Source organism: Phalacrocorax carbo, chromosome 14 (genome assembly GCF_963921805.1).
Source record: "Phalacrocorax carbo chromosome 14, bPhaCar2.1, whole genome shotgun sequence".
Classification (NCBI taxonomy): Eukaryota; Metazoa; Chordata; class Aves; order Suliformes; family Phalacrocoracidae; genus Phalacrocorax; species Phalacrocorax carbo.
Genome location: NC_087526.1, coordinates 4,441,788 through 4,458,382, shown reverse-complemented (window position 1 = coordinate 4,458,382; position 16,595 = coordinate 4,441,788). Strand labels below are relative to the sequence as shown.

General features: G+C 43.6%; 1 protein-coding gene across 1 annotated transcript; it reads right to left on the bottom strand.

Moving 5' to 3' along the window:
• Positions 1-335: 335 nt before the first annotated feature.
• NPEPL1 (aminopeptidase like 1) lies at positions 336-15,646 on the bottom strand. The gene is made up of 12 exons (XM_064465311.1): positions 15,381-15,646; positions 14,156-14,341; positions 12,815-12,985; positions 10,096-10,185; positions 9,316-9,397; positions 8,976-9,118; positions 8,343-8,420; positions 5,003-5,103; positions 4,197-4,320; positions 2,842-3,018; positions 2,063-2,173; positions 336-1,237 (listed from the first exon to the last, which is right to left on the bottom strand). Exons 1-12 carry the CDS (start codon positions 15,528-15,530, stop codon positions 1,079-1,081), a joined length of 1,572 nt encoding a protein of 523 aa, XP_064321381.1. The 5' UTR covers positions 15,531-15,646; the 3' UTR covers positions 336-1,078.
• Positions 15,647-16,595: the final 949 nt, after the last annotated feature.

The following is a 16,595-nucleotide window of genomic DNA, read 5'->3' as shown; positions in this document are numbered from 1 at the left end:
GGTTGCTCCGTCCCCAGGTCTGCCCCCGACATTACATAAATGGGCAAGTCATCTTCCACAGGTGTCCAAACCAAACTAGCGCCCGAAAGCTTGTGACCGGCTAATGCAGAGCCTAATCCTGTGCATCCCTCATTACTGTTGAATCAAACAAATTAAGTGAATCAGCATAAGTGCTTCAGAACTGCCCCAAACCATTCCTGGAAGCTGTAACTCCATTAGGTCTGCTTTCAGATGTACGAGAGCTGGGAAAAGGAACTGCAACAGAGCAATGTCGCGCACAAACTTTGAGTACTCAAGTGATGTCAGAAATGTAAATAACACCAAGAAGAGCCACATGGGATACGTAAGCTGCTTTAATAATAATAAATTTATTAAGTGGCAAGAAGCCACTCTGCTTTGTAAACCGATTTTACTTAATCACAGTCCCTCTATTTTTTTCCTCATTTAACATGAATACATTCTGTAATTTGTATGTGAAAGATTTATGTAGAGATATGTTCTGGACCATTCTTGCTGACTTTACTGGTCAGAAAAACATTAAACATGCGGAAACAGCACCTTATTAAAACTATAGGCCCTTTCTCATTACATCCCCTTCGCTGCTATGCTAAACCATCACTGAATAAGCCAAGTCTACAGAGTTTTTTTCCCTTGTCCTGTGTTTGGAGATGTAGTGGGGCCTGTAGAAACGTCTGATAAAACCTCAATATGGTAAGTAATTCAGAAGGCTTTGTAAGCAATAGCTGCAGTTGCTTCTTCAGACTAGAGAGAGCTTCCCATGCATTAATGCACTTAGGTTTTGTGAGGAGCTCAGAGGATGTGCCCTCTTCCTGATACAGTTAGTTGAGCCTGGACTCTGCACCAGTGATACTGTTCAGCAACTGTGTGCACCAATAATTTAAGAACAAAAAAAAAAAAAAAAAGAAATCTGGCTGTTTTTATCAGAAACAAGTAATAAATCTTATGATGATAGTAAAAAAAAATGGCAATTTCTGATGTGTGACATTTTCATTGCTTGAGAATGAATCAGTGCAAAGTGAGGTAACCCATGCACCCCGTCACTTTGGGCTGGGGCGCGTTAAACCAGGCGCCGCCTTTTGGAATCCCTCTCCATGTCCTCAGTGGGAGAGTCTCCGTTGCAACCTAGAGGGGACACCATGTTTAGCAAAGGGTCTTCAGATGCCCCTCCAAACAGGGACAGCAACAAAGCCACGCCATAGCCAGTAGCTCGTTCACCCTAGAAAAACAAAACAACACACAATTCACACTTCATAATGTACAACTTTAACCTAGTTTTATTTTACCTGCTCACTCAAAAAGCACTGATGGCGCATGGGTGCAGCGAATACTCGGGGTCCCCGTCAGGCCTGCTCAGCTTGTGCTTCTGTACCCTTACTGCTACTGGAATCCATCCCAGTTACATTAGATCAACACATTGGTTGATTCACATGAGAACTGAGCTCACGCTGACTCGAGGGAGAATTTATACCAGCATTGTTCAGGGCAGGGAATGTTTCATCCAGCATGAGTGTGGATTTGGAGTATGAGGTAAGTTGGGTTTAAAAAAAAAAAAAAAAAAAAAAAGAGGAGACGAGGATGTAAACTGGCTTGTTTTTAGGAAAAGAGAATATACACAAGTTCCGTCAAAGGGGGAAACCCCCAAGAAGAAACAAAGGTTTTCTCTGCAGCAGGTCAACAGGCAGGATGATCAACTCTGGTCAATCATCTTAAAACAGTATAGGTGAAAATGGAAGGCTAGGATTATTGCCACGAACAGAAAGCAAGACAGACGTTGAAGTTTACCACGATAAAGATGTCGCTGATTAAAGTGACCATTAGAATATTTTAAAATCAAAATGAAAAACATGAACAGATGAAGCTACCAGAACAAAGAAATTCCCAACACAGATGAAGAGCCAATAGTCTTCAGAAGAACTCTTCACCTCATTCTCTCACTTTGAATTTGATGGCACAGAATTCAGAGTACCTGCAGGCACAAGCAGCTTTCTTTATCCAGCTTGCTCGCCCAGGAAAATGTCAGAAGTCATACGAACATACTCACTGCATGAACAGGTGCAGCAATGTCTATGTGGACCCAGACTCCAGGCCAGTCAAAGCCAATGTGAGAAGCAATGAAGAGCCCAGCACAGGAGCTTGGAGTATTGTCTCGGTCCTGCAGAAATGATAAAAATAAAGTTGGTCTTGCATGAAAAGAAAATGCCAATGTTTTATTTTTGCCTACAGAAAAGACAGTTGTGCAATTCTAGTTCAGAGCTTAGTGAATGCCCCTAAAACAGTCTTGCAAACCAACTATACGGTTAATCCTTTGACTTAATCCCTGGCCCTGCTCAATTCCTCTTCTGCCCAAGCTCCTTTCTGCAGTGTTTTTGCAACTTAATGACATTGTAACTCTCAAACGCAGCAAAAGCAGCTGCAGCAATCCCCGAGGCCTCCGTCCTCAATTTCCTGGTTTCTGTATTCCCACTTACTGTCTCTGTTGATTATATATGATCTAAGGAATATTTGTCTTCACTTCTTAAACGGTGCCCATCCAGGAATTTAGCATTCATCTTAGGGCCACGCTTAGAAGGCAAGCAGCCTAAGGATACCCTTGCAGCAAGCTACCCTGTTTAAAATTGATGCTAAATATCAACGTAGTGACACATAGTCCCCAAAACCCCCAGGTAAAAGACCCTGAAGACCATTACTATATGGCCCATTTCTAGGAGATTACAGCCCACATGGGGAGCTTTCAGCCAGCTATCAACAGGCCAGCACACTATCTAGAAAACACATATTTTTATGTAATAAATGAAATTTAAATGAAAAAAAAAATCTTACTGCCACAGAGTTCTTCATATCAGCTACAGCAGAGGTAAATTCACTGAAGTGGAGCTCAGGGCAATACACAAGAGGATGGACCAAGTCTCCGCAGTTCCTGCCAGCTTTAACGCAAGCCTTTTCCCACTCTTCATTATTGGTAAGGACAGCAGCATGATACTTCCCTGTAGCAACTCCCTAGTGAGGTATAAGACAAAATCAGCAAGGGCTCATCTTAACTGTGCCGGATAATTCTGTACTACTCCCTCTCAGCATTAACAGCTGCTTTCCATCTAACAAAACCACCAAGAAAAAAACATGCCTCAAACCCACTCCACAAGAAGGTAGTGTTACAAATGTAGACAAAGACATTGTAGCTACTGCTGAATCTTTAAAAATTTCTGAAAGTCCATTCTGCAATGAAATAGTCTGCATTGTCTGGCCTGTTCATACCACTGTTCCACAAAAATATTTCCTTATAGTTACTGAGCAAGCAAACTATAACACTTTACAATTACTTATCCTTAGATATAAAATTAAATCAGCAATGAATTATAAATAAAACATTTCACACACACACACAGAGGATACCCCAGCAACGCGTGTCAATCACACACAGTCTGAATATAACATCCGCAGGCTTTGGGAAGGTTGCTTCCTTCCAAATATACAAAACCCAGAAGCCACCATCACACCAGTTTTCCAGTAGGACAATGATGGAAAACTTTCGAAGGCCTGATGTTTACACCAACATATGCAACATTCATGCTTCTGAAATATGCCACCGTTTCTCCTCCTATTACAAAGACCAATGCATCTTCTACAAAATTAAACCACAAGAATCATGGCTCGTCAATATAACCTTCTATAAAACAGGAATAGATTTCAAAAACAATAGTGTTAAATTTGTACCCTTGTGTCATTCTGTGTATAACTTACAATGTAAGCCATTTTAAGGACAAGAAAATTTCTAATTCCTATCGTCAGATCAGTTTTGCTAATTATAAAGCTGATGAATTGCAGACACTGACTACTGGATCATTTACATCAGCCGCTAATGCCATCAGAAGAATTAAATTTTTTCTTTAAGTACACAAAAGCATAAAAGTTGCATAAAGAACAAAAAAAACCCCACTTGAGTAATGCAGTTATAAATGTAACACATTCACAGCACGTATCACGTGCACAGAGGATTACAGTTTACTGGTGTTGCTGCTGGCAGCTTTCTCTTGCACAACTTTTGGAAGCCACCATCAGTCACAATAGTTCACAGTATCTACCTTCCACCAAAGACTAGCAGGACAGAGCCAAAGAGGTCTACAATGTGCAGACAGTAGAAGGATGCACCCCGTCTGCCAGCAGATCTGTATCAGTACCTGAGCTCCAGTAAGAGTGGCCATATCAAGAATGATATCAGCTCCAAGATCTTTGCACGCATAAGCTACTCCATCAGCCAGTATCAGTCTACCTTCTGCATCAGTGTTATTGATTTCCACAGTTCTAGGGAGAAGAGAGGGCATTTAGTACAACAGTGCTTCAGGCTGCAAGTTAAGGCTCATCTGTCTGGACTAGAATACGGGATGAGAAAGCGGACTGAAACCTAACGTGCTTTCTCATTTGACCTTGCCAGTCTGTATGGCTGCTTGTTCCCCAGCTGCAAGCATCCAGAGCACACACGGAGGCGGGTTATAACAGTACTGTCCTCATGGTTAGGTCTACTTGTTGGGCCTGTACAACACCGAGCGTGTCAAGCTGGGATTATACAAATTACTGCCATACAAAAAGGTATGATGCTCTGCTTAAAACAAGAACAGATGGCATATATACATGTGTATATATATACATATATGTATACATATATTTATAAGATGGTAGCCTGACTCTGCGACTGAGACAACATAGACTGCAGAAAACCGGCTGTACTGGAAAAAACACCTAAACCTGAGTGGTTTAAGGAAACTTCAGCTGATGAATGATATGTATTTTGACGTCTATTTACATACCTGACAGGAAACTCTAAGCACACTTAAAAGTCACTATGATGGCTGGCTGAAATACTATTATCAATATTCAGGGAAGCTGATGAGGGACAGGTTCACAGTTTGCATGGTACTCAGATAAACAGAATCAAAGATGATGTTTCCTCTCAATGTTTCCGTGAGAAGGATAGATACAATCTTACTTTCCAGAGTAAAGAACATGAATGTCATCAGGTCTTGTTGCACGTGGTCCGACTGCATTCTCAGCCAAACAAAAAACAGCATGAAGATTGTCTTTAAAACCCTGTAACAACAATGGGAGAGAAATTAGCTTGATGTGAATCAAAAGCTAATTTATTGGGACTGAAATCAATGAGGGATTATGACTTCTTGAAAGCAATGCCACTAATTAGATGGGAAATCTGAGAGGAATGTCTTGTACCTTGAAGCTGAGGCCAAGAACTATAGAAAATGGGTGAGGAGGTAACATCTAATACTGGTTTTGAGTTCTCACTGGAGAGTGAGTACAAGCCTATATATGCATATGACAGACAAATGGGGAAGGGATCTAGAAATCCCTTGTCAATTAAGCAGTGATCAGTACAATCTCTCAGTGGCAGGGTATCCGAATTAAAACATCTTTTATATGCAGCGCACAGGTGTAACTGGAGGTTATGTTTAGTCAAACCTGATTCCCTAGGAAGAGCACTTTGAGCTCTCTACAGCCAGCTCCAGTAAGGTCTTCACAAGCACAACTCCAAAGCCCACTGAACTCGCCACAAATAATAAATGCTAATATGCAGCCATTTCTGAACTCTATACTTTCCCTAGAAAACCAACCCCAGGCAAACAGATTCCACCTCTGAGAATTTTGATGGAAAGTAACTTTGACCGTGACCATCCTGGAACGTGGTGGTACTCCATGTCCCAGTGGATCTCCCAGCTGCCAACAGCACATCGTGCTGCCTTTCAGCATCCCGCCTGCACCACAGGCCAGCTACATGCCACCAGGATCTATCCTCTCTCTTTCCATGTAAAACCAACAATATCCATGGTTAAGACAAATTTGGGTTGGGGGTTTTTTGGGGGGTGGGGTGGGTGTTTGTTGGATTTTTTTTTTAATGTATCATTCCTGCTGGGAGGCACACGGTATTTTCAAACTCTTTTCTTCCCTTAGCCTCCTTTCTTCTGGCATATCCCATTGTGGTTTACTTTGGTTTAAAATCAAGTGTTTGTATGGTTATGGATGATATTTTACAACGTAGGATAATTGTTATTTATACAGTGGCTGTATTGCATGGAGGGATCCTAGGAACAGAAAGGGAGACAGCAGCATTTAACAAATAAAAACATTGTTCCTCCTCAACTGGGGTATCTAGCCTTAAGAACATTAAATTCCTAGGGAAAACAGGGTCAGTTTTACTGTTAATCTCTTGATAAAAGTCCAGAAATCTGGGCTTGCTGAATCAGCTCATGTTCCGAAGTCTAAAGGGCAAATGCATCAATCAAAACCTTTCAAAGCAACAGGCAGCATCCAGAAGCCATAAAGTAACTCGCAGTTTCTAGTCCAGTCAGTGGGCAAACAGCATTGTTGATGAGATAACCCTTCATCTGTGACCCTTTGCTCTTCCAAAATCGTCTGTGCAGCAAAAACCCCACGCTCTTCACAATCTCTCAGATAGACTCTACCAAATTTTCCTCATTCAAGTGGGAGATGCAGTTAACCTACTGTCAAAGAGTGAAAACCCGCTTCCAGAATCAGTTGCCTTTTCCTGAATCTCATTCCATCTGTAGCTCTTCAAAAGCAGGACTCACTATGTTAACGTGCAGGATCAAGAAGGATTTCAACAACTTAAGTCAATTTTTTTCTCTTTTCGCTTGCGTTGGAAAGCTCATCACAGATGAAATGAATCTTTCTAGGAAAAAATCACTTGCTTAATTTTGCTGTCCAAAGCCTTTTTAAATTAACATTGTAAAATTGTTGAACAGCATGCGGGCAAATATTTTCTGAAGACTGGTAATAACCTCTGCCCCTCTTCCCACGGAGCTTTCTATGCAACACACGTTTCCAACTTCAGTCTCTGTGACAAAGCATAGCTAATTTAAACACCTTCCAGCTTTATATTATTCTTAGAAGCATTTAAATGGGAAAAAAACCAAAAAGACATCTTGAAACAGTAACGACAAATTCTTTCCACTGAATATCTGAATATATTTTCTACAGGGATTTCATTAACAGGTCTTCTTAGACGAGGTTGTAAAATTAAACAGCTAGATCATTCTTTTGTTTTTATATATAAAGGTACAGATTTCTTGTCAGGTATGACAGCTTCTTCAGGCTCAGATTGTCCAAATACATTACTGCCAGTTGCATTGTTACAATGAATACGAAATGACATGATATGCGTATGAAATGACAGATCACTTACATTCACACCTGCTGTGACTGTGAATGCAACTTCTCTTGTTGCAGATAATTACACAAAAAGCTACTTTGGAAACAAGGACTGAATCACTGAAAGAAAGTACCATATCCATGGCCTTCCCAGACTGCCAAAGCACTGTTTAAGTTCTAGCTCTTGTCCTTTGCAAACACGTGATCTAACTTTCCGAAGGACTCAGCTGTGGAAAGCTAGCCGTTTTGCCATAGATGCAGCTCACAAATCTGTTTTCAATTTTAAGTCTCTGCAGATAGCTGTGAAGTTTACAATCTTTCCACATCAAACATGCTGCTAGGGCCAAGGCACAGAGCTAAACTGTTGAGAAATGGGAATTTGGCACCAATCATCCCCTGGACAAAGCTTCCATCAGATCTATGCATTAATCTGCAGCAGTAAATGTTCTTTGTACTTTGGATATTCCTTGGAGGCAAGAGCTGCTCTGTCAGCAAGACTCAGTCACTGGATTTGTGGAGAGGGCAGAGTTTTGCTGGCAGTGGCCACTTCTTTTCCCCAGTTCGTACTGTTAAAGAACAATATGCATTTTTTTAATTCTTCATATTTCAATACCTGGCTTCCTCTCAGCTCCCCTACTACTTTCAGACCACAGGGGCAAACCAACAAGCAGCTCCTGATGAGACTAGAGCTGCCACTTCCCCAGTAGGTTAATATTAGAACTAGCACAGGATTTGGAACACGGACAGACTTCATATCCCAGCATCACTCATCCCCTTCTTTGCTAAGGGGACGACAGCTGCCCCAAATCCCACAGCTTAAACAAAATCAGCGCTGGATAACTCAAGCATAAATCTGATTCAAGGAACTAGAAACCACTCAGTCCACAAAACAAATCCTGAAATTCAAGAAAGACTCAAAAAAGAAATTAGCACTCAAGGAATTTCTCACAATTCTCAAGATCCTGGTAAAGATTTGAAACATTTTCCTGAAATAGCAGAAAGAGCAGAGTGGCTCAAGATCACTAACAGCAATGGCAGGTCAGAACTTCAGGATTAGTCTGGCCCCCATATCTGGGAAAATATCCAAAAGCCAGACTGCTCCTTGGCAATACTGGGCTACGTGATATCAATTAACACGTTTTACTTACTTGCTTTACAGTGGCTTTGAAGGCACCCAAAATAGCAGCTGCTCCACCACAGTCTCGTTTCATTCCAGGCATAGTAGTCTGTTTAAACAGAACCACAGGATTTTTTTTTCTTTAAAGAGAATTTCACAGTAATGCCTGCTAAAACTAGTATTTCTGATGCTTCTGTAACCCTGATCTTGACAGTGCTCAGCTGTAACAGAAACACAGAACACGTGCATCTGCTTATTGGTGGATCTTGCCTTAGAGCTGGAAAGTCCTAAACCGCTGCTGCTCATTTGTTAGAAAAATAAAAAGGTTGTTTACAAGATTCACACTGAGGCCAACGCAAACGGGTTTTGGATCTGTCTCCAAAAATCAGAAATTAAACATCTTTGCTTCTAGCATTCTCCCAGCAGTGGGCAACACTTAAAGGGCAAACTATCAGGCAGCTATTTAACTGCTCTGTAAAGGGTTCCTTCAATCCTATTTGGTCTTCCCCTTGCCCCCTGGTAGTTTATGTCCATATGGATGAGAGTAGATCAAGTGTTTACTCAAATAAATATGCTTTGGTTTCCTACAGACATTAACGGCATTATTTCCATCAGAAAAACAACACTGTAAGCAAAGGCAGCAGAAGAACAAGTATTTATGTACCTTTCCCTTAATGCTGAGTCCTCCAGTGTCATACACAATACCTTTGCCCACCCATGCAATGGTCTGTGTAGCACCGTCTGGAGTGTGACTGAGAACCGCTAGAGCTGGAGGATGCAGAGCTGCCTTGCCAACTCCATAGATACCTGGAAAACAGAATTAAGCCACTTGTGGGAAAGACTGCAGGGAGCAACCTGTGGCTATGTTCTGTAAAACATCTTGGAACACTACAGGCAATAAAACAGTTTCAAAAATGCACAGATAAAACATTACATTACAATGGAGACGACAAAACGTTCCAATTAACTGCTAGGGAAAAAGTTGAATTTTCAACAAAATGTACCTCCAAAGCCTCTCTCTTTCAGCTCCTCATCTCGAATAATGGTAGGAGTAATCCCAAGATCCTTGCCAACTTTTTTGATTTCCTTAATTATTAAAAGAAAAAGGAGGACACTGTCAGTCGGTCGTCAAAAGAACGCATTTGTGTCTTTCCACACATATGGGCACCCACTTCAGGGTTTTGCGTGATTTTTGCATGCACACAGACAAACATTCACAATTTTGGGAGTGGTGCTGGTTTTCCAATGGTCTAATTCCACTGAGACATCCTTGACTTACTATGGCATGAAATGCAAACATGACCTTTAAGCTCCACCAATAAAAGAAGTCTGCAGAGGTGAAGGCCAGCTGTTTGCTCCGTTGGATCATGATGTAATAGGACAGGAATACTTTCATTCTCAACAGCCTTCCAGACCTTTATGATAAAACTAAGTTGGCAACACATCAACTTCTATCCCAGAATTTCAGAAATTCTTGTCACCATCGGGCTTAAGACAACACTAGCACTGGCAAAGCAGCCAGTGTCATGATCAAATCAAGAACTCATGTCTCCTGACTCCCAGTGCCTTACCCCAAGCTGTACACTCTGCCTCCTTCCAACTTATCAAAGTTTTACAAAATATTAAAGGCTGAAGAAATAGCCTCAGCATCCTTGGACAGGTTTTCTGATGTACCTCCCCCTAGCTGACATACAGGCTTTGCTAAGAGATGGCAATGCTAGCTCTTGATTACTGTAGTCTAGACTTACAGTTAGTAACTCTTACTCATCAGGTGTATTACCTACCTCCAGGAAGGTATCTGTGTTCATCTCATTGCATGGGGTGTCCACAATTCGAGCAGCCAGCCTGACTCCTTCTGTAGCACTTGCCAGGCACTGTGAAAAGAAGTGAGGACACCTGAGAACTGGCCTTGGTTTGGCTGGTTTTCTGCATAGCTTTGCATTTAGTCTTGTGCAGCCTACACCAGGTGTGCAGTTCCTCTGCAGCACATTAATGCTTCACTGCAACCGATCACAGGCAGTTGTACAGTATTAAATAACATCAAACAAGTTAACCATTATTTTTTGTATGTGTTAAGCTTAAGTTATTTCTCCCTATGCTCTAATTTCTAAGCAACTGTGTTCCTTCCCCCAGTGAACTGGTATTGCAAAATTAGTAGCCTTCTCCACTGTCAAAGTGAGACCAGGAAGGCAATGTGAGGCAGAGGAAAGAAAGATAAGAGGAAGCCAACTCAGAAAGTCACCACGAGTTTGTAGGCTGCTCGCGTTGGAAATCTGCAGAGATTACACCATCTACAAGATGGGAAACCACAAAGTTTATATATGGCAGGCAGAGTGGCCGAGTGCAATAAAGATTACTACCATAAGACATTCTATATGGCAGGCCCATGTGGAATGTGTAATATTTCATATTTGTGTAAAACATGCATGCATCTCTTTCTTCATTCCTGTGGCAAAACGGACTGACCTTCACCTGGACTGAGTAAAAACTTATCTAAGCAAGAGTGGATAGCATCAACGTGGTTGACAGTGAGCATGCCAGTGCTGTTTCCTTAAAGAAGAATCCTCCTGGCAAAAAGGACAATGAGGGCACCAGACACTTCACCTTTTCAATCCTGTGTATCAACAACTTGAAACAAAAAGACTAGGTGGAAGGAAACTCTATTCAAGCTTTCCAGTAGCCATACTACACTGAAGACCACACACAGCAGACGGGTGAGTCAAGACGGGTCTCAAAGGAATGCGATGTGCTGGATAATCATTTGTGCTGAGGTATCTGAAGTTTGGCTTGGCCAGACTGACCCAAGGACTCTATACGTTTTGTATCCCAGCAGACTCGTAAACCTTGGCTTGCTCTGGAATGGTGCCCGATTCCCTACAATTACTTTGATTGCTTTACTTCCCTTAAAGGGATAAGGACCTCCTTGGGAGCCAAGCTAGGTTTGGAGTGATTCACCATTAGGGCTGTGCAGGTGAATGGAGGCGCTCTGACCCAAAGGCTAAGCCTGAGGGAAACAACATGACTTACAGAAATAATCTGTGCCTGGGTTTGGCTTCCAGGGTACCCAAGAGAACCTGGATAACGGCAGCCTTCAGTAAGTGCCCTGTAAAACTATGACAGTCCCTGATAGTCCTCACCATAAAATAACCTGGACAATGCAGTAGGTGCAAAACACAGCAACTTGCCGAGGGAGAGGTTTAGCTAAAAAAGAATCCTACCACATGCTCTTCCATGCTCTGCAATAGCTGTCTGGTGCTGGCTGAATTTAAGGGGTGAAAACTTAGCTTGGAGGAAGCCAGTAATAGCTCTGGCGGTGACATCAAGGAGAAGAACAGGAGGTATAAATAATTTCAGCTTTGTTTTTCAGTTATAAATAACCCAAGTGGTTTGGAATCTACCTATCTGAAGGAACTATTTTTGACACCAGTTATGTTTTTTCTGATTTGGGGCATGGAAAAAATTGAGTGATCAGCAGTTGTGCTCATAGCACATCCGCCACTTTCCCGAAAACTGGACTGGTATAATTTGCTGTGGCCAAATCAGTTCACAGAGTAAGGCCAAAGTATGGAGGAAGAGATACTGAAAGACAAAACACCCCGTACCCTAAAGCTGCAATTCTGTGAATTTCAGATGCAGTAACACTGTATCCTTTGTCAAATCCATCATCAAAATTTTTAAAGGGAGTTGTATAATCTCACTGACTGATCAGCTAAGTGAGTGTCCACCCATACTGAAGCACAGAACCTGGAGAACTGAACGGGAAGTTGCCTAAGTGCAAGTCTTGGAATAGCTTTTACATTAGGATCTCCAAGAGTCTGAATAACCTAGCATACTGAGAGTTACCTGATACGGAGTTTCCTCTCTGTAACAGTCGGGCACAAGCAAAACAGCCTTTGATTATCTGCTATTGAAAGATGACTCAGACATATTTAACTGTTATGTATAGCTCATCTCCAAGTTGCGTTATTTCTTAGGGCCTTGTTTCTGGCTACAGTTCTGCTAGAAAAACTCAGCCAAAGAGGTACATCAGACAGAAATATTGGAGGCTGTATGTGATCCCAGAATAAGCAACTTTTAGTGACTTCACTTGAATATTCACCTGCACAGCCACATGGAGATTTCGCCCAGATAACAAAGTTAGAAGCCCACACACCAAAGGCAATCTAATATTAAAGGCTAAAAATACATCATTTGCATCTATGATAAACATGAGAAAAGAGCATTTTTCTCTGTGCTACCTGTTTGATGCTTTCTACCCCCAAAATCTAAATTCCGAGTAACATCTTCAGCCTCTGCTGCAGTAATATGTTCAATATTTTTACTCACAGGTGCTGTGAACTGACCAATCTCAGGGAACTTTGACCTAAGATAACTTATTTTAGATACAGCACCTATTCCATGCGTAGCCTGAGACAGATGTAATTGCACACGCAACTAATAGAAGAAAAAAAAAATTCAGGGAATAATGGAAAAAACTGATGATGGAAAAATCCAAAATCTTACTTTAAGTGTTGCCACTTCTATTGGTCCATTGTTTTGTCCAACGAGGAAAAACTCTACCGTGACAGTTTTCTTCTCTGTGCGTCTTGATGCGCTGGACCGATGTGTGAACAATGGGAAAGCCCTGGCCAACGCACAGGCAGAAGCGAAGACTTCAGACCGCTCGCAGACCATCTGAAACACGAGCCGGAAGAGGAGGAGTCAGACAACATTAGGGATGTGGAAGACTACATTTAAAAGGATCTGTTACCTGTGATATTATTGGCAAAGGGGGGGGGAACCCAGTGGGTGAGTGGGAAATAACTGATGTCTGACTCAAGACATACCGTACGTCACTGTTTGCATGGACGGAGCGGCAGTACGAACAGTGCTACGTTGAACTAGCTCAGTTCATTTCCCATATGGAAATGAATTACACTGCTGGACTTGACTGTGTGGGAATCAGTACATCCTTAAAAGGGAGCTGGACTGCTTTAATTATACTAGTGCAATTAACACAGGTTAGCATACAGATCAAGACAAAAAAAAAAAAAGCATGGGAACCATCAGCATGTGTTCAAAACAAACGAAACAAAGAGAGAAATGATATAAGAATGTGGCTAATATTAATCCAAAAGCTTTTCAAGATGTAGAATGTTTTTCTGTAGCTCATTACAGAAATTACCAATGGAAAACAGTTTTAGCTAAACATTTTCAAAGTTAACTATCAGGGAAAAGATTAAGTAGAGCTATTACTGTTGCAAGTAAGTTTTCCAAGTGAAGAATATAATTAATTTTGTTACCAACTCTGACTATATGAGACTTCTCTAACAACCTAGAAATCTGAATTAATCTGGAGAAGCCACAGAAACAAATAACAAATTCATCAGGCATGACCAAAGCAGTCCAAGACCATGTCCCACAAAGGACTTGTGTTGGAGCATTAGTTTGCATTAAGGCTTTTAAAATTCACTGAATAACACAAACAAGGCACCTTAAATGGGTTACGGGATATAGACATAGCACCCTGCGTGCAGGCTACATCAGTCTCCTAAAGCATGTGTTGATGTTGTAAATCCTGTTTCGGAAAAAAGCCACTACTGGTTCCATTTGCACAGATATTCCTCACTGAAGACACTCCATACATATCCAACCTTAATTCCCCTCCACCTGCTTGAGCACACATAAGCTATTATAGTTAGGTCTTGTTTACATGTCAGCACAAAGGCACTTATAAATGTCAGTATAATTATATCGGTAAAACTTGCCCACCTCCAGTCTCCTTGGATACAGCTAAAATCCTGAAAAGTCGAGAAAATACTTGACTACACATTTTACCAGAAGCATTTTCAAGCAGCCACTTACAACAATACATCTATTGACACCTCCTGGAAGGCAATTTCTAACCAGGCGGGTGATGAACTGAGCTGCAGATGGACTGTTGTGTCGGCTGACCCTGGAAGGCAAAGCGGCCACAGTGGCGTAATTCAGGTAGAGAGGACAGCTGTCGGTGGGGTTTGGATTCAGAGTGCTTAAAGCCGACTGCCATATCTGGGGAGAAAAGAAGAATTTAAACAACTGTATCAGACTGTTCTTTCCATCTCATTCCCACTCTATTTAGGCAGTCTTTAATGACGGGATTTTAGGTGTTGAGTAGAAAGAAATCGTGCAAACACGTTTAAATGCAATAACCTCTGGAGTGAAAAGAAACAGGAAATATGATGAGCCTATTTATTAACCAGAAAATACAAACGTGCTTCCCATTACAAGCATCTCTTTTAGGCCACGTGAATTACAGCTTGAAAACACGCCATATAGTGCAAAGGCTGCTTCAGAGCTTTTTTAAGTCCAGAGTTCCTAGCAATAAATAGATGGATTGATTTACTAGTCCTGGTTTATTGTTTCACATAGCAATTAAATTAAAAACAAACAAAAGAAAGCAAAAATACTGTCAAAAAAAGACTCGGGAGTCAAGCAAAAAAAAAAAAAACAAAAAAAAACCAAAAAACCCAACCTGCCAAACACCTAGCGACCTAAAAGCTGCGATGCAAAACATTTAACATTTTAGCACAAGCCATCACCACCATCTAAATAAAAATAGCTCGGCACACGGCGGGGCAGCGGGGAGGGGGCAGCCCTGCAGGGAGCCCCCCTGCTTCGCTAGTTAGCGCTAATTGCCGCCGGTCCCCGCCTCACCTCAGAGGGCAAAGCACTTCCCACCCGTGGGGTGGGCGCGGGAGCGAAGCCGCGCTGCCTCACCCGCGGGCGGGGAAGGGCTGGGCCGGTCCCCCCGCCGCAGCAACAGGCTCCCGCCGCCCCGGTTCCCCTCCGTGTTCCCGTTAAGGGCCGCTCCGAGGGGGTAAAACCCGGCCCCGAGGCCGGGTTACCCCTGCGCCGGCCCGCGGGCCCCGTCCCCCCCCGCCGGCCGCGGCAGGCCCCGGCGCCGGGCCGGCAGCCGCAGGCCGGCCCAGCCCCCGCCTCCCCCGCACCACGAGGCCGCCGGGGCCGGGCGGGAAGCGGCGGCCTCGGAGGGGGCCCCGCGGGGCGGTGTCTGTGGGGGACACTCGGGGACACGGCGGCCCGGCCTCACCTCTTCGGTGACCCGCGGCTGCAGCTTGCCCCGCAGCTGGGCCCAGGGCAGGCGGTGGAGGTTGTGGAGCTGCCCCAGGACGAGCAGCGGGCGGCTCTGCGGGTCCGCCTCGCCGGCGCTGGCCTGGAACTCCAGCTGCACGTTCGCCATCTTCCGGCTCGGCTCGGCTTGGCCCGGCTCGGCTCGGCCCGGCCCGTCCGCACGGCTCCGCCCCGGCCCCGGCGCCGGCTCGGCGGGGCGGGCGGCCCCCGGCGGCCGCGGCGGGCAGGGCAGGGCGGGCGGGCGGCGGGACCCGGATGGGGCGGAGGGAGGCGGCCCGGCCCGCCCCGAGATGGCGGCGGCGCGCCCGGGGCTGCCCCGCGGCCGGCACGGCGCTGCCCGCCTCGCCGGGGCCGCTGGGCTAGGGAGGGGGAAAAGGCCGTGCGGCAGGGCTCTGCGTTTGGCCCGCGTTCCCGGAAACTGACGGGTAGATCGGGGGGGTGTTACAGTTTCGCAGGTTACGGAGGAAAATAGGGGAAAAAAAAATAGCTGCGGGGAACGCTGCTGTGCAAAGCGTGAGGCGCCCCGTGTGCGTGCATCGAGGCGTGCGGGGCGTTTGCGGAGGGGAAAGGAGTCGGTACCAATGCGGCTACCTGGCGTACAACCGAAAGGCAATGTTACCGAGCCAAAAGTCAGTATTTCCCCTACGTAATGCCATTTTAGGATGGAAATGCTTCATTTTGAAAGTGTGAAGTTACATACGGATAAAAATGGAAAAAGCCGAATTCCTCTTTTCCTCATGAAGTTTTGGATAAAATGTATTGCTAAAAAATGTTCCAGAAACAGAAAAAAGCCAAAATATTCTCCAAGGTACAGTGTGGGGACCCTCTAAAAGGAAACGTTTTCCAAACACCACCTTTGATAGTAAATTTAAATGTTTGTTTTAAACATAATAGGGTATTTATCCTCATCTCTTTGTATTTGCCAATCGCCTCCTGTTAATGTTAGGGCAGTAGGGGATTGGTACTTGTTAATCTGCGGCTAGGAAAATCTAAACATCACTAAGGGAGCACACTTCCACCGGAAACGTGAATCCTGATGCATATGATGGAAATACATCTAAAAAGAAAAAAAAATGGTTGGATTGCAGAAAAAGCTTCCATAGAGTAAGGTCGTACTTGGTCTCTGAAGGCTTATTATAGAAACTTTATTGCCTGATACATTTAAAACTAGCCT